The 22,301-nt window shown below is 33.4% G+C and overlaps 2 protein-coding genes across 5 annotated transcripts; both read left to right on the top strand.

The window, feature by feature from the left end:
• The first annotated feature begins 31 nt into the window (after window positions 1-31).
• On the top strand, window positions 32-1,947 carry LOC105283013 (BLOC-1-related complex subunit 8 homolog). The gene is made up of 2 exons (XM_011345404.3): window positions 32-465; window positions 645-1,947. The coding sequence occupies exons 1-2, from the start codon at window positions 411-413 to the stop codon at window positions 1,112-1,114; spliced, it is 525 nt and encodes a 174-aa protein (XP_011343706.1). The 5' UTR covers window positions 32-410; the 3' UTR covers window positions 1,115-1,947.
• A 148-nt stretch (window positions 1,948-2,095) lies between these two features.
• On the top strand, window positions 2,096-22,138 carry LOC105283012 (3-hydroxy-3-methylglutaryl-coenzyme A reductase). Of its 4 annotated transcripts, XM_011345401.3 has the most exons (10): window positions 2,096-2,268; window positions 2,984-3,308; window positions 15,104-15,317; window positions 15,448-15,559; window positions 17,609-17,696; window positions 17,771-18,068; window positions 18,198-18,340; window positions 19,231-19,789; window positions 19,916-21,156; window positions 21,276-22,138. In XM_011345401.3, exons 2-10 carry the CDS (start codon window positions 3,295-3,297, stop codon window positions 21,406-21,408), a joined length of 2,802 nt encoding a protein of 933 aa, XP_011343703.1. In that variant the 5' UTR covers window positions 2,096-2,268; window positions 2,984-3,294; the 3' UTR covers window positions 21,409-22,138. The 4 variants fall into 4 exon arrangements, with proteins under 4 accessions (XP_011343703.1, XP_011343704.1, XP_019888413.1 ...); XM_011345402.3 differs by lacking the exon at window positions 2,984-3,308; XM_020032854.2 differs by lacking the exons at window positions 2,096-2,268; window positions 2,984-3,308 and adding an exon at window positions 9,258-9,692.
• Window positions 22,139-22,301: the final 163 nt, after the last annotated feature.

Below are 22,301 nucleotides of genomic sequence, written 5' to 3'. Positions count from 1 at the left end.
AGCGCGACTCTGTTGGTAAGCGCCACGATGGCAACATATTGACGATCAGCTGTTAGCGAGCGTGACCGCTGTCACCGGTGACAGTTGTTTTGTGTCATTCAGCTGATTCGTGCTGAAGGAAATGCAACGATTTTGTCACTTTATTATTATCGTATTTAAATGTAAGATGGTTTAGTGAAAAACGAAGTAAGAAAACTGATCAAACAATAGTAATGCATCCTAAGAAGAATTAACATTAATTTAAATTTTATTGTAATGGTAATCAATAACGATATACTTTGATACTTCGCTCGGAGCTGTGTACAACAATTATAATAATTAAAGAACCGTGTAAGACAACGTTAAAACAATGTCAAGTTAATGATAGAAATTGTGGAATCGTAATACTTTTTGGTCTGGATAGTTAAATAATGGCTGCAAAGATATATCAACCCGATCAAGAGCTGGAAACAAAAGTTAAAAAAGGTTAATATCATCTTGTATTAATAATATCTTAATTGAAATTCCTTAATTAAACATATCTCGTTACCTCTTCTACCATATCAGTCACATGACTTTCCGTTCATTTTTAAATATATAATGCTAATAGTATTGATATAAAAGAATGTAATACTGATATCTTATAATGTTAAAATGTGTTGCAGCAACGGAACGCATATCGGAGAACATGCACATTGTAGCGAATGAGCCATCACTTGCCTTTTATAGACTGCAAGAACACGTGAGAAAAGCATTGCCACCAATGGTGGAAAAACGTGTGGAAGTGCTAGCACTACAGCAGCAGTTACTGGGCAGATGCTACGATGTGGAGTATGCGGTCAGCGCTATCAAAACCATGCAAGGAGCTGGAAAGAGCTTCGAGAATACCTTAGAGTTTATAAAGAACGCCATATTCTTCAAACAGCAGCTCAAGTACGAGGAGCAGAAGCGACACAAGAAGGATGGCAACAGAGATTCCGTCTATAAAAGACTGTCAGCGCACATACCCACGTTGGATCACTTGCCGGATGAAATATCCGATGTCGTGCGAGAAACGGCGAATCGCGTGGAATCGATAATGAATCATGCCAGACACTCAAGCGAGGTACAAAGATCAGCGACCATTCACAATTAGAAAAAACTACAATAGAACATTTGGTTTTCTGTAATAATCGATCATGATAATGCAACAAGTTTATATAAATTGCTGTACATGACGCTGTCCATATCAACAGTTCCTTCATGTCCTTTACAGACACTTATACAGTTCGCCGAGTTTTCTGCTATCTTCCAATTCCAGATCATACAGTTGCTTTCCATTGACGTACTCACAAAAACAGTTTTCTCATCATCAAGAGATATCCATGTCATTGCTTTCAAAGTCCATGTATGTCCGGGTATCACAAGATAGTGTGTGCCTTTCAAATTCCACATGTATAATGTGTTGCTATAAGAACCGGTTTTGGTTGTGAAAAATCCATTTTCCACAAAGAGCAATGGCTGAAATCCAATCATCTTGTATGAGACTTCAGTGAAAACGAACTGCAGTTCATTTTAGCATCAAAGCTTCAGTTTGTTTTCACTGGGGCATATATGTAATTCAACATATGTACATAAATAACTCAATAACGGCTGTTGAATTAAACACATTAGTAAATAATCTTATGAAAAATTGTGATGGATGTGCAGGATCAAGTGGAGTTTGATTTTCTGGCATTGTGTACCTCTGTGTTTTGCTTTTAAATCTAACTACTACTATTAATTATATTAATAAATTACTATTTATTTTACAGTTTGTATTTTTATTTTACGGAGATTCTTCTATCATTTTTTATTTTTACGTTTTTGTTGCCAATTCTGTTTCAACTCTTCACTGATTCTATAATCAATTGATCATTTTGGAATTATACAGTGTATAATATTGTTATATAATATTGTTAATACGTAATAATAAATGTAATTATATATTATAATTAGCTCTTTAATCGAAAACCTTTTTAAATTAAAATCCGGCACATAAGCATACGAAGATTTATGATCAATAAATGACGCAATACGTTGCAGAAATGTCACATAGATGTCGCGGAAGGTTAGTTCGCGACGTGTCTTTATTTGACTGCACCACTGCACTCCATGCGACAGTAATTACCAACGATGCAGTTGATTGAATTCAGTACCGGGAATAATTGAAATTAATCGAAAGGTGTGTAAATATTTCACAGGATGCTGATACGTGGAAAAATTATGTCTTCTTGACAATATCAACGACGTTTCCCAGCTTATTACATGGTAAGTCAGTCATCATTTGTCATTTCCATTACTAGGTTATGTGCACTTTTCTAAGCAGTATATTCTATTCGATATATGGATTAAAAACCACTTATTGTACACGTTTATAATAAACTTTTTTGCGCGGGGGTGATGTAAAGAAAATTTAATTATCGTTATATTGTAGTGACGTTCAAATGTTTCGGAATTTTTACAAACATTTTCGTGTATTTCTATATCTTCCTGATAAAGATAAAACTTGTTATTGAGATGATGTGCTCTAAATGATTTGATAACAAATGATGAAATAATTTTTATTTATGAGTTTCTTATTTTGTAAATGTTATTTAGATATGTATTTCTCTCTCTCTCTCTCTCTCTTTCTCTATCTTTTATAAATATATTTAAATTTACTTACTATTTCACAATATTGTTAAACTATAATATGTATACATAGTCCAGGCTCTGGTACAAATAATTTTTTAAAATGTTTTCCTGGAATACCATCTCTTAATGAGTGACTGCGTTATAAAGCTATAACCACCCAAAATTTCAAACATGTCTCTGTCATTAGTTTTGACATTAAATGTATCTTATTGACGCTCGTCAGAAATACACTATAAAACAAAGAGTCAAGATTAAATTTTAAGCTTGGCAAAATGTACAAAATGGTGAAAAGTGTGTATGGTAGTGATTGTTTGGATCGTGTGTAAGTGGTATGCTTGATTTTGTGAAGGTAAAGTGGACATCGCAGATGTTCCACTGCTGCCAAAAACAAGTCATATCTCCAAAAACATGCAAAAAGTGCTTGAAATACTTTCATTGGATTGCTGTGTGTCTACAAGCTTCATCAAGAAACTCACCAACATACCTAAAAGCACTGTATCAAGTTTTAATCGAGAATTTAGGCAACTGGAAGATCTGTGTAAGCTTCGTATCGCACACGCTGACATAGGATTTAAAAGACGCCAAAGTGGAATACTGCAAAGACATGCTAAGAGTGACAGAACATTGATCCGGATTTTATGAAAAACATCGCGACAAAAGATGGTGTTTTCAATGTGAGTTACTCACAAAATTGCACAGTGCAAAATGCCAAAATCCAGAACAGCTAAAACGTAAAAAATGTCTTTGCAAAAGAGCCGACAATTAAGATATTACTCACCAGTTTTTATGATTCGAAAGGAATTCATAAGGAAAGTTGAATAATGAATATTAAAAATAATCAGCATTCATAATCTAAATAATAATTTGGATGTTTTGAATCGTTTGTGAAACAGGATTCTTCGAGTTCGGTCTGAATACCGAGGGTCTGGGTCGCTTCTGCACGATAATGCACCAGCGCAATCCAAGATTGTATTTCTAGGTCAGAAAGGACATTATAGTGCTCCAACATTCCTGGCTTAATTTGACTTTGTGTAATTTCTGGTATTCCAAAACTCAAGGCGATGAAAGAAAACTATTGCGATAGAACTCAGAACATTTAAAGGACTTCGACCATTATTTTGGAGATGATTCCGAAAGCGGAGTATAGAGACTGCTTCGCAAAATGTTTCATTGCTTCCAACGTTGTTAATATAATAAATATATAATAAATGTAATTATTTTAAACAACATTAAAAAAACGAAAACTTTTGTTTTAATCAAAGTTAATTTATGTAATTTTCTTCATATTTTGATTTGATTTGATGAAAAATGGAGTATATTAAATAATTGACAGATGTGTATTTTTTTGCCGTCTCTTAGCAGAATTGAAATGGCTGCAATGGCTATTTTTGAAACTTACATTTCGTAGATCAACAAAAATGAAGAGTTTTCATTGAATATTACGTTTATTATGCAGTTTACCAACTCGATTATGCGATGTAACGTATGTATTATTCACGCTTCAATGGTACGTATACCACTAGTTCATGTTCTCTAGAAAGTGTGCCAGGAAGTAATAGATTAGGCGAAACAAACTTTCGTTCTGCGTAAATTAAAAGATGAGACCAAGAAGCTTGTATTGAAAAACTCTCTATTTTAGTATATTATATAAAAATGAAATTACCAAATACACAATTATTAAATACACAATTATCAAATACACAAGAGTATCCAGTACGTATAGTAATAATACTAAATAAAACATAACTAGATAAAATTAACTTTAGCAGTATATTATCGTCTTAAATAAGAAAAATAATACATTTTTGAGAACATGTTTAGGCTTTTGTGCTCGTGAAATATTTTGCGATATAAACATGAAAACCGTGTTTCGATGTTTAGCAAATTATGAAGTCATTAAGAAATGAACTATTACTTGCGCTACTAATGATAGCTAATTGTTTACATGTTACAATTAACATGTAACTTTGTGATACGATGCAAAATGCAATTATGATTTCAAGGTTGAATAATAATACCATTACTATCAATATTAGAATTGTTGAATGAGTTCATTCTGATATTTCTTGGATTCATCTGTACGTCTGGGATTTCCATATAATTTTCGCCAACGATGTGTAATGAATATGCCGTGCACGTCTCGTGGGAGAAACCACGCAAGAACGTTGCACGTCATACTGCTTCGTGCGTGGGGTTGACTTTAAACTACAACGAAATTGTTTCAATTTTCATAAACGCTATGTATATTATGATATACATTGAGCATTAATGATTTTAACATTGTTTTGCGATTTCTATATATTCCCCACTCAAAAAGATGAATCAGTAACTATACATAGATAAAATTCAAGCATGCAGTTTCCAATGATAAACACAGAAACAAATTATTCATTTCATCAAGCAAGTAATTACCATCATTATCGAATCATATGTTTAAAGTATGACTAAATAACGATGGTTATCTATGATATAGACATTATTGTCTGTATTACACATAAATTTGAAAAATTGAAAATCGAACCGAACTTTTGACTGGCCTCAGTGTAGTTAACTTAATAATTACAACTTAGTGATGTCTAATAATAATAATAATTTTTTATTAACTTTATATTTAATGCAGAGTTTTTCTGTGTAGTGTCTAGAATTATTTAATTTAATTAATTTTCGATGTTTATACATCAACTTAATGTGAATGTGAGTCAAAATAATACGTAAATGTTTAACATTGTTTGCTCTTGCTCTTTTTTGATAGGCACTATTAGTCATATAGAACAATTTAAATAGATAACATGTACACAGCTAACACGAATTTTTACTCGTATGTATTATGCATTTGGCATTTTCGTCAAATGTAAAACCTAAATAATTTAACAAAATTAAAATTTATGAAATGCACTATTTGCGTATAGAGTATTTCAAAACACAGATAACGATTATAAGTCCGTCTTCTAGAAGCAGTGAAACAATATCACACTTGACTTTTGAATATATGTAACATCCAAATATGCAAAGTATTAAAAGTTTAGTCAATGTTCGAGGTAGATTGAGCTGTGTTGAATCGAAAAATCCTATACTGGTTTGCACAATCTTCGCAATAATAAAAGAGTTTTTACCTAATTGATTTGCAAATCTGAACGCCGAGGCAAAATGGAATATCCTAGACATGGCAGTGACTTGTTAGAAAATATTAGAAGAGAACCAGAGTTATCCTTCTTCTTACTATCTGTTTACGTGTGTAATTAGGTATAACACGTATCGAATACTTTTAATTAAAGTAGAAATGAGAGTCTTTAAGAATATTCCATTTCTTTTTAGAACTAAAGGAAGAGTACAAAATGGAAATGTTCTATAAAATTTCGATTTTGTATAAGAAAGTAATGTGTATATGCAGGTTGCTCCATAACGAGCTGTACATACTAAAAGAATGCGTTCCTGGCATCAATTTAAGGAGAAAACTTCCTATAAACAGCTGAAATTCACAGTAGTTGTCTAGATGCAGGCGATTAAAGCTAAGAATTGAATTATAATTTTATTGAAATTTATTATATTTTACTTTAATTGTTTTATTTTATTCTTATTGAACAAAAAGAAGAATCACATAATACATTATTGAAATTGAAGTCCTTCGGCTAGAACGCAACGCGCACATTGCAATTTAAAATGGACAAAGTAGCTACAAGCTAAGCAAAGTAGCTAAGAGCTTCGTGATTTTCAATATTCAAGAATCTTGATTAATGCGGTTGTCGACGTGTTTTTACAATCTAAGTATTATGTGTGAATGTATAAAATATCAAACTTATTTATTTTAATTTATTTATTTCAATTATATTAGCTTCGAACACTTACTTACTCTAGGTAACTATTGAATTTGATTGTTTATAAGAGATTTTCTGTTTAAAATGATCTCAGTAATATGTTTTCTTAGTATTTCATTTTCAGTTTATTATAGGACACTCTGTAATTCTGTATGTATATGTGTTCTCATCGAGAGCGAAAGAGGTCATCAAGATCGATAACTTTGTTACCTTTCCGAAAATTATTACATTTGAACAATAAAATTATTCTCAGAACTAATTAAAGAATTAATCAAAACTGGATTATATTATACATTACATTATCAAATGACATAAATCGACAACAGCGAGAAATCGAAATAAATGATGTCATATACTGTTTCGCAGCGAGAATGAATTCGTCGAAGCATGTTCGCGCGCGTGTGCACTTAAGGTTTCTTACGTTATTTGTCTATTAGTTCGGCGAAGCTGAATTTCCGGCGAAAATATATCCGCTGTTAATTTCAGTCTTTGATGATGAAAACGACTATCGAACCAGCACGTATTACTTCGATTCGTGCAAAGTGTAAACTGTTTGGATCGTGTGCGAGACCTCTCTTAATTTCTCAATTGAGAGAAATAAGATGGGCGAACAAAATACATATTGTGTATTTATGTATGCAAAAACTTTTTTCGCACCTTTTCGCTTTAGGTGATAATATATGCAATACAATTTAATTATCAAAATATCTGTCCTCGTTTTCTATTTTTTATCTCTCGGATAAATTTCGAATTCCTTCGCGAAATAAATTTTTTCGTATCTCAGCCACATCTCGAAAATGCTATTTAGAATTGCTAAAGAATATTGCATTGGATAAGTGGTAATCATAAATCAAGTATCAAGTCAGAAAAATGCACTGCGTCCGAGAGAACTTTCCAAGTTAAAAATAACTTGCTGAATATATACAAGGAACATGTAGCGTTGTGGCTCATTACTGTTTTACAAAGTTATGACTAAATTATGACATTTTTGCAAACTTCGATGCCAACTCTTCAAAAATGTAAAAGAACGGGAATTTACTTGAAATTTAAATAATTATATCATAGCATTGAAAAAAATACTAAAACTTTTTTTTATACGTACCTAATATCTTTGAAGAAAATCATTATTACAACAGTTATTATTATTAATTCCGTACAACTTTATAAAAAAGTAGCATATCATTGTACGATTGAAAATGGCTATCCTGATTACAAATTATTTAATCCGCGCGAAAGCGTGCGGGAGAGTTTTGGAGAGATATTCAAGGTGAAGTCGATCGTCAACAAAGATACAGCTTGGAAAGTTGAGATGGATATTATACTGGCCGAAAGTCGCGGATTCCGCGCGTACGCGAAAGTATTTCAACACTTTATTACATAGTATGCAATTTATCTCTAGGAACTGGACTTAATCTAGAAAGATTCTACTGACAGTATTTTATTTGAATTTGTTGAATGTCTGATACCAAACGATGCATTTTGTATTGCTTTTTTGTGCTAGACTTACCTATTGCAACATAGTCTATTGCAACAACTGAATTTGCAATGAACTAGTGTACGCATTTAAGTTGTGATGGAAATTTTGGAGAGCATTGTATTTTAAGTGCTCACACCAATTAAACATTTAAACATCTCTCATATTTAAAATCGTAAATTACTTACACAAATTACCTATCAGAATATCTAGCATAATATCTAAATATCTTTCCATAATAGTACAAAAAACAAACAATTTATATTTAATCAAGAAAACGACTATTAACAAGTACAAGGAAATTTTATGTGATAAGAGAAAGAAGCTTTTAAGTACGAATGATATGCTGTGTAACAGAGTGAAAATTAATTTTATTAGAAATGTGCGCGATTACAACATATATTATTATTTAATTCAAAAGATTCTACTGACAATATTTTATTTGAATTTGTTAAATGTCTGATAAAAGAACGATTTTGAATTACTTTTTTGTGCTATTAGATTCACTTGCCCTATTGCAACATAGCCAATTGCAACAACTGAATTTGCAATGAGTGTGTACACGCATTTAAGTTGCGGAAATTTTGGTTAAGATAGAGCATAGAATATTAAGTGCTCACATCAATGTTTAAACATTTCTCATATTTAAAATCGTAAATTACTTACGCAAATTACTTATTAGAATATCTAGATATCTAAATATCTTTCCATAATAGCGCAATAGCAGATTAGCAATATCTTTAATAATTCATATTTCTCTCAATTTTTCTCATTGCCGCAGATTGATTTAACGGAATGCGCAACTTTCGCATTTTATGTCATATGCATATTTGACGTGATAACTTTTTGCACGCATTAAAATACGTGATAATTGAATATTGATCGTTTGAATATTGAAATCGAAAGGCGCTTAGAGATAGCAATTCGAAGTCGCTTCGGTGAAAAAATACGATTTCTCGATTTCTCGATTTCAAATAATTCGTTCGAAATTCTATAATATTATTGGTCTTTGTCGCTGCACTGCTGAACTGGTGCAATAAGTTAGAATGAGAAAGAATATATTTGTCTCACTTTAACTTTTATTGCACCAGTTCAGCAGTGCAGTTATAAAGAACAGAACATATCGTATATCGTTGAGTTTGATGCAATCAGTACGCCTGCGCGCAAAAGATGTACGCGCTCCAACAGGAAGAACTGTACTGGTGGCGGAAAGAACGGAAAGCGAGAAAAGGGGATCGAGCCCGCCCGAGTGCTCGCGGAAATAACCGAGGCACAACGCGGTGGCAACTTTGTGAACATTACTCGCTCTACGTCAGTTGATCGGTGCGCGCCGTAGAGTGTGAGAGTGATTTCATTGCTCTCGCGCTTACCCGCATCGAGTCACGCGAAGTGTCAGACTTTCCACGTACTGACAGTTCTGCGGATGCTTTTTATATACAAATTATTGGTTGAGTTTAAGCGGTTATCATTTCATTTATTCGTTTCGGTATTCGTTTCATTTAATACCCGGATAAGCATGTCGACCAGACTTTAAAAAACGTATTAATAAATATCAATTGATGTGTCGATAGATGTTCGGAACGTATTGTCAATTTTCTCACGCGACATATCGTAGACAAATTAGAATAACGGAAATAGAGCAGAAAACAAGAAAATAAAGAGGGCTTTGAGAAGACAAAAATAATATTTTAACACCGCCAAGGTGACTAGCAACGTGACAACCAAAATTTATCCATTATTCTTGGAAATTCTCTCCATTTTCAAATCAGGTCTGTTTGACTTTCAGGTATGTTTATTTATATTGAATATTGCATTGATTATTGTCTGGTTTTACTTTTAATTTTTTGATTGATTAGAATCCGCTTATTAAATATTTACTTATACTTAAAAATATCACTTTTTCATTAAAATCGAATTATTGCTTGTAATATAAATGTATAATAAATGAAAAATAATATAACAATTTTACGACAACTGAAATGACGTGAATTGAAGCTATAGATTAGAATAAATAATTAGTTTAAAATATTTTTATAAAATACATTTATAAAATACTTTTATAGTATTTTTCAAATTATATCTTATTTTTTTAAATAACAATATCTTTTAAGAACTCTTCATGATAAGTACGTTTTTTCGGAAATCATATATATCGCATTTTCGAGAGTAATTTCCAATAATATGTGTTTTGATTACAAGTACCTTATTTTGCAATTTTATATATTATAGTGTATAATTTATAAATTATCGAAGAGAATAAATTTCACTCACACCTATCTCAAAATTATCCAATTGTAAAAAAGGAACATAGTGTGGAACAAATGAAAAATCATTACGCTGCTTTATTAAGAAGTGAGAAAGGTGAATTTTGGTAAATATACAGAACAATAGAAGAAAAGCAAAAGAGATCCAAAGAGACAAAATAAGAAAATACGATGTCTCTCTAAGATACCGCTCACTTTCTCCTACAGATTTCAATTGATTTCTATTGATGTTGAAGATTAAATTGAAAAGTACTGCAGTTGCAATTTTTTACAATTTCTAAGCGTTGCTACTTCTTAGATTACAAGTAATTGAAATTATTTTAAATTTATTAACTCATTTTTTATGTGCACGATGAAACTGTATTATATTTATCTTTTGTAAGATGCCAACTGATTAATCTTCGATTAACGTTATTGATAAAAGTATCTATCGCATTTTTTTGATAACGTCATTAATCCTTGTTATGCTCTATTCTAATTAAAATAAGCTAATATTATATTTTTTACAATGATGCAGTTTTTAACAAATATATTTTTCTATTTATTTAAATGTTTAAATAAACAATAATTTAAATGTTTAAATAAACAATAGTTTTGAAGTTGTACCATTTATTTCAAATTTTTATGAATATTACTAACAATTTGACAATAAACCTTATTACTGTTATATTGTGATATTACTATTATAAGAATATTATCTAATATTTAAATAATACACTATTAATAATTTAAGAAATATGATAAATTTAAAAGTATAAATTTCTAAATAAAACCTCATGCGCGCGCGCGCACACACACAATATTACATAAAATACATAATACTTTCATATGAATAATTTGGATTATAATTCAAATTAGAATTTTTGTTAAGTTATTTGAAGCGTTTCGCAAATTTTTAGAACTACATTCTGTTCACAAAAATGTGGAAATATATATTGTATCCGAAACAATAGCCACTTGCATTTAACGATAGCATAAGTGTTAAGAGTAAAGAGAGGACAGCAGTCAGTCAGATGAAGAAATATACTCGCGAGTACTCTCTTGGAAAGTCACCGACCTTGACAGACATTTCGTTCTTTTGAGTTTCATGTCGATGAATTAATTCTCTTTCTTCAGTACCGATGATGATTATCATCATTCATAAAAACAGCTGCAGGCATTGCATTTTTGATGCGTTCATATATATAAGATGCGGATCTGTTAATATTTATGATTAAAACGATATTGCTTTTATCAATCAATTTTTTGTATTCTTATTATTCTGTCAAATATTCTTAATTCGATTTATGTAGAAACTTTATTTATTAAAATTGATGTTTCAGATATCATTTATTTATTTAATTATAAAATTATTAATAAGATTTGCTATATTTTTTCGATATAGCCACAGTAGTTAATGATTAACTAGTAAAGAATGTAAGAGAGAGAGAACCGGTTTATTAATTTAGCAAGTTATCAGAATTTTATGGAGAGAATTTCGATGTCAGTGAAGAAATCTCTTTATGTAAAATGTCATCATGTCAGAATTTCATTTAGATCCTCAATTTTTTTAGCGATTATTTAATAGGTGAATAAGAAATATTTTAATGAGCAACTTTCTGCATTTTATGAGTTTATTTTGGTGGGAGAAACATATCTATATATTAGCACTGATCCTAGACAGCACACATGTCCAAAATCGGGGCATAAGACGTCTTAACTTCTACACTGAGAAAAATGTTTTGACGTATATGATAAAAATATGCATTTTAAACCAAGCAGTTTCTAGATCACGATAGGACTGAATATTTTATAACTAGAACGTTTGATAGATTGTACTATAATCTGGGGTAATTCCTAACGAAATTCTGATTCGTCCATTTTCCAACAAACAGACTGGTTGAAGCTATCAGATTTCTAATTAGTGCAACCAGATTTTCTTAGATGTATATTATATTGCAGCTATATACAGGGTTGGAAAGTAACGTTACTTTTAAAAAGTTTCCCAACCTTGCGCGCGCGCGCGCACACACACACACACACACACACACACACACATATATACAGGGTGTTTCCTAAGTAAGTAGACAAACTTAAGGAGGATATTCCTTGGCTTATTTTAAGAAGAAAAGGTCATATAAACATATGTCCTAAACTGCTTTGTTTTCCAAAAAAAAGTATCTGTCATTGTAAATACGTCTTGCTTGACGAGCGTTTCCATTAGCAAGACCGTATACGAAATGCATATCTGCCATTTCGGCGTTTGTGTAATTTACCATAATTAATAAAATTACTAAACTTAATAGGAACTAATAAAGTTTGCGTCAAAGATAACGTGATAGCAGTGATGCCGGATAGCGTGCTTTTGCAGTACGAGTCAACAGCGGTGGGGATGGAGTGGGAATGGTCTCGCGGCGGCCGCGCGGCGCAGTCTGAAACGAGTGTTCACTTGCGGCGCCGCGAGACCATCCCCACTCCATCCCCATCGCTGTTGACTCGTACTGCAAAAGCACGCTATCCGAAAAGTGAACAAAAACAGTGATGTACTTTTTTTGGAAAACAAAGCAGTTTAGGACATATGTTTATATGACCTTTTCTTCTTAAAATAAGCCAAGGAATATCCTCCTTAAGTTTGTCTACTTACTTAGGAAACACCCTGTATATATATAACATAAAATTTATACATCTGTACTATGATATTTAAAATATATATATGGCGTACATAGAAACATAAATATATGTATAGGCTCATATTCTCAGAACGCTCTAACATGAACACTAACATCTACGCATTCTACGCTATTATATACGTAAGATGTTTGTAAGAGCTCATAAGAACTTCAGAACTTAATAAGAAAAGTATGCTGTAAAAGTATGCTAATAAGAGAGGGCCAATTTATTCAAAATTATGCAACACGTGGCTATCTTTTTCGTGTCGCAATGTGAATTTGTTAAAAATGCTACTTACACGTGAGACAATAGTGGATATTCAACCGTTCGCAAACATGTCACAAAAATTAAAAATTTACATAATTTTACAACGACAAAAATTTATTATGCAGAATGTCTGTTTTGCTACAGTACAACCTAAGCTCCATAAAATGTTACAGCCTAATCTTTACAAAATATTAGTTACATAAGATAATGCAAATCTAATTCTGTCTGGTAACATCCTTTAGTAAAATCGTAATCGGCACTTGTAACGTCGGTGGTGACACATCCTTCTCATAGCCTGTCTTAGAAGGTAATCCTTCCTCGATCAAGTCTATCACAAAGCATATTGCTTTTTTCAAAAATTTGTGATTTCGAAACTTAATATTATAGTTTAAACGGATTTAATCTATCGCGAAAAACTCGTGATTTTCTTTATAATATTTCGCACATCCTACACTTCATCGATCACACGTTTTCAATTATTGATACTTGTTAAAACGCTTACACATACTTTTTATTACATATATTGCACTATGCTAAGATATCGAAATATTCGCGCGCCATTAAGACTTATTAGTGATTCTTAATAGAAATTTTGATATAAAAATGCGTAGCTATTTTGTCTAACAGAGTGCTGCCATCATTACGTTCTCAATACGAGCGCTAATAAAAGCGGCGAGATTTCCATTTGTTACAGCATGGTTTGAATACGAATGAATACAAATATATACTTGGCAAATTATAGAATTGTAAATCTTTGCACCATGAAAATGCCTTATAATAATTAAACCTTATATAATAAACCTTGTATAATAATTGTAAATTCTAGATAATTAATCTGACGTCAATATGAAAATATATTTATATTTATATTTCCATGAATGTATCTACCGCGTTGTAGAAAGGTTACCAGTAATTATTACTTTAAAAATTATTACTTTAAAATACCTTATAATAATTGTAAATTCTAAATAATTAATCTGAAGTCAGAATGACAATATTTCCTTAAACACGTAAATAATATTAAATTTTTATAAGATTATTTAAATAGAGACGAATTATAATTTGTCATTTTTATCTGTAGTTTCAAGGAAACGTTCTTGAAGGACTTTGTTTCGTAACACGCGATATATACTATTATTATTGCGATAATGAAACGCACTTGTAGTCGATATTCTGAAATTCGAGTTTTGTGTGGCTATTTGAAGAAAGTCAACAGTTATATAATTCTTAATTTGGGGAATATTGTGACACGCGCCCAATATGACATAATGGCCACTTTCCCTAAATTTGAATATCTATATTCGTAGTATAAACGCATAATTATTGGCACGTTTTTTTAAATCTCGACGAAATACAGCCGAATCGTTCTCATGTTTCATCAATATTTTTAAATCAATTAGAACAACAGGAATTATGATTTAAGGGAATCCGAGAGTAATAGAATTTGTTTAATTATATTGCTATTTCTTTCTAACTAATAATACATAACTACTAATACATACTAATAATATCAAATGGTATCATAAAGTAATAAAGTAAGTAGAGAGAAATTCTATATAAAAAGTTCTATATAAAAAGTTGTTATTTATATATTATATAGTTATTATATATTATATAATTATAAATATGTAATAACTATATAATATAAATATATAAATAACAACTTTTTATATAGAATTTCTCTCTACTTACTTTATTACTTTATGATACCATTTGATCATATAAGTATTTGATATTGTACAAGATATCTCAAAACTATCAATAATAATATAAGAAATAAAAATATAACAAATATTTTAGACACACATGCGTGAGTGCGCATGAGAGTTATGTTATGTATCAAAGAAAAATTGAATAATCGACCTTGAATAATAAAATCATCGATCTTACTGAATAAGAAAATGTTGACTGCAGATTCAATAATACGTAGAACATTTGTCTTTCACAAAGAACTGGAAGTTGTTCTCGATAAATCATAATTACTGTGATATGTATTACAGATTTGCCCAACGTTTTTGTAAGACAAGGAGCACGATGCTGGCACATGTTTTTGAGAAGCATGGGCGGTTTTGCGCCAGTCATCCCTTCGAGGTAATTGTGGCAACCGTCACTCTGACGGCATGTATGCTCAACATAGATACCGGAAGTGGACAAACACGCGAAGAAGATTTATCTGATGCTGCTTATTGTTATCACAGCCGATGCGATACTATGGTAAGCAAATCTCATAAACTTTAAAATTTTGATTTTGAAATTTTGAACATTTTGCAAGCGTATGTAAACCACCTACCTATTGCTTTGTTTTTTTTATAAAATATATTAATTACATATATATGTTGGGCAGGACCTAAAAGCAGCTGATATTATAGTAATGACGATAATACGTTGCTTAGCGGTACTATTCACTTACTATCAATTCCGCACTTTGCAAAGGATGGGATCTAAATATGTTTTGGGTAAGTGTGCATATATATTGGGTCGTCCGGAAAGTTCGTGCCGATTTTTAATAGATGGCGTTGGAACATGTCTGAATATATCAATGTTATTAAAAACATACGATTTATATACATATGCTTAAAGGTGACATTTCAACGCATCTTTAGGAAAAAAGTTGTTTCAGATAAATTGATTCGTGTCAGTTTTGTACTCTTTTCAAGATGGAAGAAAACAAAGAACATTTTAGACACTTGATGCTTTTCTATTACCGGAAAGGCAAAAATGCCTCACAAGCAACAAATTCGATATGTTCTGTTTACGGAGAAGGCGCTTTAGCTGAAAGAACCGTACGTAAGTGGTTCGCTAAGTTTAGAGCTGGTGATTTTAACCTTAAAGACCAAGAACGCTCGGGCAGACCCTCTACTACTGATGATGACCAAATCAAGACACTGATCGAGAATAACCCGCGCTACACGACACGTGAATTAGCAGAGATACTGAGAATATCGAAAACCACTGTCCACGATCATGTAGTGAAGCTTGGTTACGTAAGTCGCTATGATGTATGGGTTCCGCATAATTTGGCCGAAAAAATTTAATGGATCGCATTTCCATCTGCGACTCGCTGTACAAGCGCAACGAAAACGTACCATTTTTGAAGCAATTAGTGACGGGTGACGAAAAATGGATCATTTACAACAATGTAGAACGAAAAAGATCCTGGGGTAAGCGAAATGAACCAGCATTAACCACTCCGAAAGCCGGCCTTCATCCAAAAAAAGTCATGCTCTGTGTCTGGTGGGATTGGAAAGGAATCCTATATTATGAGCTCCTACCACACAACCATACGATAAATGCAGATAAGTACTGCTCGCAACTGGACGAATTAAAGACAGCGATTCAGGAAAAACGTCCAGAATTAGCTAATAGGAAGGGCGTCGTGTTCCATCAGGACAATGCCAGACCTCATGTTCCTTTGACTACCCGACAAAAATTGTTGGAGTTTGGCTGGGATGTGCTACCTCACCCACCGTATTCACCAGACATTGCACCTTCAGACTTTCACTTATTTAGGTCTGTGCAAAATTCTCTTAGCGGCAAGAACTTCAACTCTTTGATCGACATAAAAAAACCACCTCGAGGAGTTTTTCGCCGAGAAACCTAAGAAGTTCTGGGAGAATGAAATCTTCCAGTTGCGTGAAAGATGGACAAAGGTTGTGAAACAAAACGGTGCATACATAAGTCAATAAATATTTATCGACATAAAAAAATGTTGCCTTTGAATTTTCCTTCAAAATCAGCACGAACTTTCCGGACGACCCAATACTATACTTGAAGAAACTGTTATTGCTTACGTGCTTATAAATTACTTTGTAATAATTTATATAACAACTAATTTTTTTATCTAAGCACTTTATTTTGTAATTTGGCGGGTCTCCATATGTTAAAGACAGAAAGGCTCAGAAAAAATAAATGTATGATAATTGTGCGTAAGATCATTGATAAAACCGGATCTTCCCGAGCAGCGCGTGAAAGCTCTCACTGCCGGACAGTGAAAGTCTTATGGAAAGCGACAGCGTTTTGTACGGAGCATCACGCTCGATTACTGAATTCGGTTACTGAATTGCTCTCACTTTTTACTTACTTGGATATACTGAATTTGTCTTCACTTGCTATTTCATTATACGTAACATTACGCGTTGCTAACTCTCACCGACACATTTTAATTTACAATGAGATCGCGCTGTGCAAACGTAACTTATAGTAACACCATTCAATATCAACTAACAATCATAATCAACTATAGATAAAACCTGATATAATTTTGAGAGCTAAGCCCAAATTCGGACGTACTTTTGGACATAAAATAATTTTTACATTTATTCGATAAATCAACGAAATGTAAGAATTACAAAATTCTTTTCACGTGTTTCTAAACACCGTATATCGAACTTTTCCGTCGTAATTATATGGATTTTAGTCTTTATGATCGGCATGTTTGCCTTAATATAATGATTTTTAATATCATATTTTTGAAATTTTTAACACGCTTTTGTTTTATAAATTAGGTATCGCCGGTCTATTTACCGTATTCTGCAGCGTGGTTTTTACCTCTGGCATAGTGAAATTCGGCCACAGTGACGACGCAGATTCGAAGTAAATATTATTTTATATATAAAAACTAAGATTTCTCTCTTCTTCGCAGCTGTAACGCGTTATTTCTTTTTCAGAGATGCCTTGTTCTTCTTTTTGCTTCTTATCGATCTGTCAAAAGCCGCAACGTTAGCACAATACGCACTAAGCTCGCAAAATCAAGAAGAAGTCGAGGCAAACATTGCGCGCGGTATGTCCCTACTGGGACCAACTATTACTCTGGACACTCTTGTAGAAACTCTTCTCATTGGGATAGGATCCTTATCGGGCGTCAGGAGGTTGGAAGTTCTCTGCACTTTTGCATGCCTCGGAGTGATCGTCAACTATGTCATCTTCATGACGTTTTATCCAGCTTGTTTGTCGCTTATATTAGAGGTATAAAATAATTGCATATTATAGATTAAAGATTAAAGATGTCTTCTTGAAACTTATACACTTATAAAAGTATATTTTGCCTATATGTTATTAAATATTAGTCATATTATCTATTTATTGTTATTGCAGCTTTCTCGTGGAAGTAACATGAGTCGACTGAGTGCAGATAAGATATTCATAATCGAATCCAATGAGGATCAAAAACCTAATCCAGTAGTAGAGCGAGTCAAGATGATCATGATTGCCGGCCTATTTGTAGTGCACGCCAACAGGTATATTTATAGTGTTTCTCATGTGACAATCATGAGATCGATCTCATGATTTTTCCCATTCTTTAACGTAAACTTTAAACTTTAAAATTTTAAACGGCTATTCAACAATGTATTGCGCGAAAAAGAAATCGTGACACAAGAAGTTATCATAAAATCTGTGACCCTTACTTTTCTACGTACTTGCTTAACAAAAAAGCATCTTGCAACGTCTAATTTTAAAGACAGAGGTCAAGAGTTTTACAAACGTGTCAGCATTGGACATTCATCCTTATTCAACGAAACGTCGGTATTGAATAAAACCTTCCTGAAAGGAGATTTTATCTCCTAAAAGTTTGGACATTTCCAAAATGCCATCGATAATCGCGACATGAATAAAAGAACTAATAATCATATTTTATTCATACTTTTAACACAGTATTTTGAATAGTATATATATTAGTGTTACGCTTTTGCATGAAGTTTGTGGAATTGGTACATTACGAATTATGTATTATGTATTATGTATTATGTTGCTATTCATACAATATTGCATAATTGCATTTTAATATTGCATAAGTTAATAACAATGCGTATACAAAAGATTCTTCATTCGTACAAAGTAAACTGATGATCCGAAAATAGATAGTATTATAGAAGAATGACTGGTGTGGAAGATTTTAGACTTTCTTCCCCATTTATCTTTTCTCATTCTACATTACATTTTAGTTCGAGAAAAAACGTTGACGGATTCACTTCGCGTCTTGATCAAAGTGTTTTTTGTTTATTGACGTAATTATATATATATTCTAATACGTTTATTTTATATATTGAGTTAATTGGAAAGTCCGTGCGGAGTTTTTAAACAAAATTGTAATATTAATTCTTAATACAAAGTTTTGCGTTTGTTACAGTCGTTGGCCCTTTAAGAGCGAGGAAAACGAATATAGGATGGAAACAGTGACAGCATCCACTAATTCAGACATATTAAACGGTTCGGATCATGCTGAGAATTCCGAACTGAGGGAACACCTGATGGCTTGGCTGTCAGTCAGCGCGCACAACATTGTGATATTGATTCTGCTATTAGCACTGACGGTGAAGTTTATCTTCTTCGAGGATAAGAACGATGTTATTGCTATTGTACAACGACACGATGAGGAACAGGAGTTAATGATGGAACAGGAGTTAATGATGGAAAAGAAAGAAGAAGAAGAAGAAGAAGAGCAAAATAATACGAACACTGTAGCCACAGACATGCCAGCTATCGAACAACCGATCTTTCCTTTATCCGGCGTAGGTGGTGGTTGGATCGAAATCGACGAGAACCACGTGGAATACACTGACAAGGAAGTACAAACCGATAAGATATGGCTGGGCGCAAGTGATTCTAGTGGCGACAGCGAACCATCGTCGAAGATATCGGAAATTTCTAGAAGTTTGGAAGATTGCCTCGAAATATACAAGTCTGAAGTAAGATTTCTGTATAGTATTACACTTAATTCTGTGCTGCTTGCATTTCTATTTCTCCTTTTTGTTGATGATTTCAAATAAACTTTGTTACATGTCGCAAAAACTGAAAAATGCTTTTCGTTACAGCTCGGGGCCAACGCGTTGACCGACGATGAAGTGATACAGCTAGTGAATCACAAGCACATACTCGCATATCAGTTGGAGAAAGCCGTAGGCGACATGGAGCGTGGCGTCGGTATCAGACGTCTTCTCGTGGCTGCTGCTGGCAAATTCACCAACGAGATGACCAATCTGCCATACAAGAATTATGATTATAGCAAGGTGCTGGGATCTTGTTGCGAGAACGTAATTGGCTATTTGCCAGTCCCGGTCGGCATCGCGGGACCGCTGTTAATCGACGGTCAGCTGTACCATGTGCCGATGGCAACGACCGAAGGTTGTCTCGTAGCGTCTACCAATCGCGGTTGTCGCGCGCTCATAAAACACGGTGTGATCAGCCGCGTAGTAGCAGACGGCATGACTCGCGGACCCGTGGTGCGCTTCCCGAACATCGTACGTGCGAGCGAGGCCATGTTATGGATGCAGCAGCCTGACAATTTTCAAAAGATGAAGAGCAGTTTCGACGAGACTAGTCGCTTCGCTCGTCTGAGGGATATTCACGTGCGTATAGCGGGTCGATACCTGTTCATACGTTTCGCGGCAAAGACTGGCGATGCCATGGGCATGAACATGCTGTCTAAAGGCACTGAGAAATCCCTGCAGACGGTTCAAACCTCCTTCCCGGACATGCAGATACTCTCACTCAGCGGGAATTTTTGTACCGACAAGAAGCCTGCAGCCGTCAACTGGATCGAGGGCAGAGGCAAGAGCGTGGTGTGCGAAGCGGTCGTACCCGCGGATATCGTTAGCAGCTTGCTAAAAACGTCCGTAGACGCGCTAGTCGACGTCAATCTCAGCAAGAACATGATCGGTTCCGCCGTGGCGGGCAGCATAGGCGGTTTCAACGCGCACGCTGCCAATATCGTAACTGCGATCTTTATCGCTACCGGTCAGGATCCGGCGCAAAATGTCGGCAGCAGTAACTGTATGACGCTTATGGAACCGTGGGGCAAGGAAGGTAAAGATCTATACATATCGTGTACGATGCCCAGCATAGAAGTCGGCACGGTGGGTGGTGGAACTGGTCTACCAGCGCAGGGAGCGTGTTTGTCCATGCTGACTGTGAAGGGCGCACACTCCACGGAACCAGGCGAGAACGCCAACAAACTCGCCAGCATTGTCTGTGCAACCGTACTCGCTGGAGAGTTGTCTTTGATGGCTGCATTGACCGCTGGCCATTTGGTCAAAAGCCATCTCAGACATAACAGGTACGTCGATTAAATATGTTGTTTTATGTTCTCTGCGAATAGTTTAATAATAAATTGTTAACAATCTAATACTTTTGTTCATAAATAATTAAGTCGTATTTTTCTTTTTATATTTGCAGATCATCCATTTTAATGAGTAACTCGGTACATACTTCCTATGGTACACACAGTGATGGGAATCAAAAACTAACTGTACCAAGTATTTTGCCAAAGTTATTGCAAGATTTTTCTACAGACTGCAAGCAATCTTAGCACTAATCAGTTGAACATACATCTTGTCATTTCTCAAGCGAATTGTGGTCTGTGTTTATTGTTTCATACTTGTCTCTCATTGGCATCCCAAAGAATGATTATTTAAATATGCTTCTGCTATATGCGATAAGATGAATTATCTATGATCGAATTATATATGACAGAATTGTCATCTAATTATAATCTAATCGTATTATACAGGGTGTGATAGCCGTTAATGAGAGATTCTTCAGAGTATTTCGAGACGAAAATCCTAATACCAAAATGTTAAGACTACAATAGTTTTTAAATAGGAAGCGTTTAAATTTGACCAATCGAATCGTCTAAAGTTTGCGCGCTCAGGCACAGTCTCTCAAGAATCTCTCATTAACGGCTGTCACACGAGCTTTGGGATACCCTATACATGTACATATACATGTACATATGTATATGAAAACAGAAGTACAAGAATATGGAATATTAGTGTGTCCTCTGATAAAAATGATAAGATGATAAAAAATAATAAATAAAAATTAATATTAGGTAACATAAATAATAAATTTTTAGAATCTTTCTGTTGAAGATACGCGATTTTAGTACGATTTAGATTTAAACTTATATTTTCTATTAAGGAAAATTATCGAATCAGGTTTGGATAATTTTAAATAATAACATTGCATTATTATTAATAAACGGTAATTGTAAGTTGCATACAAGTCAATTTATTAATAAACAAGAATTTAATGTGCGTGCAGAGCGTCCACTGTTTATTATTTCATGCTATTATTATATTAATATATAATAATTAATATATAATATTATGTATGCCCCTAACATTCTCTTTTTTGGTGTAGAAATAAAGAATATTCTTACACAATGATCCATACTTACAAAATATAGATATTTCTAATATT

This window comes from Ooceraea biroi, chromosome 14 (assembly GCF_003672135.1).
Source record: "Ooceraea biroi isolate clonal line C1 chromosome 14, Obir_v5.4, whole genome shotgun sequence".
Taxonomy (NCBI): Eukaryota; Metazoa; Arthropoda; class Insecta; order Hymenoptera; family Formicidae; genus Ooceraea; species Ooceraea biroi.
The sequence above is the reverse complement of the archived record's forward strand: the minus strand, read 5'-3'. Positions and strand labels throughout refer to the sequence as shown.

Bases quoted from the DNA above. Each gene is read 5' to 3' on its own strand.
- LOC105283013 (XM_011345404.3), top strand. From the start codon at position 411: ATGGCTGCAAAGATATATCAACCCGATCAAGAGCTGGAAACAAAAGTT. The intron at 466-644 runs GTTAATATCATC...AATGTGTTGCAG, and splicing joins GGAAACAAAAGTTAAAAAAG to CAACGGAACGCATATCGGAG.
- LOC105283012 (XM_011345401.3), top strand. The intron at 18,069-18,197 runs GTATAAAATAAT...TTGTTATTGCAG, and splicing joins GTTTGTCGCTTATATTAGAG to CTTTCTCGTGGAAGTAACAT. The intron at 21,157-21,275 runs GTACGTCGATTA...TTATATTTGCAG, and splicing joins AGCCATCTCAGACATAACAG to ATCATCCATTTTAATGAGTA.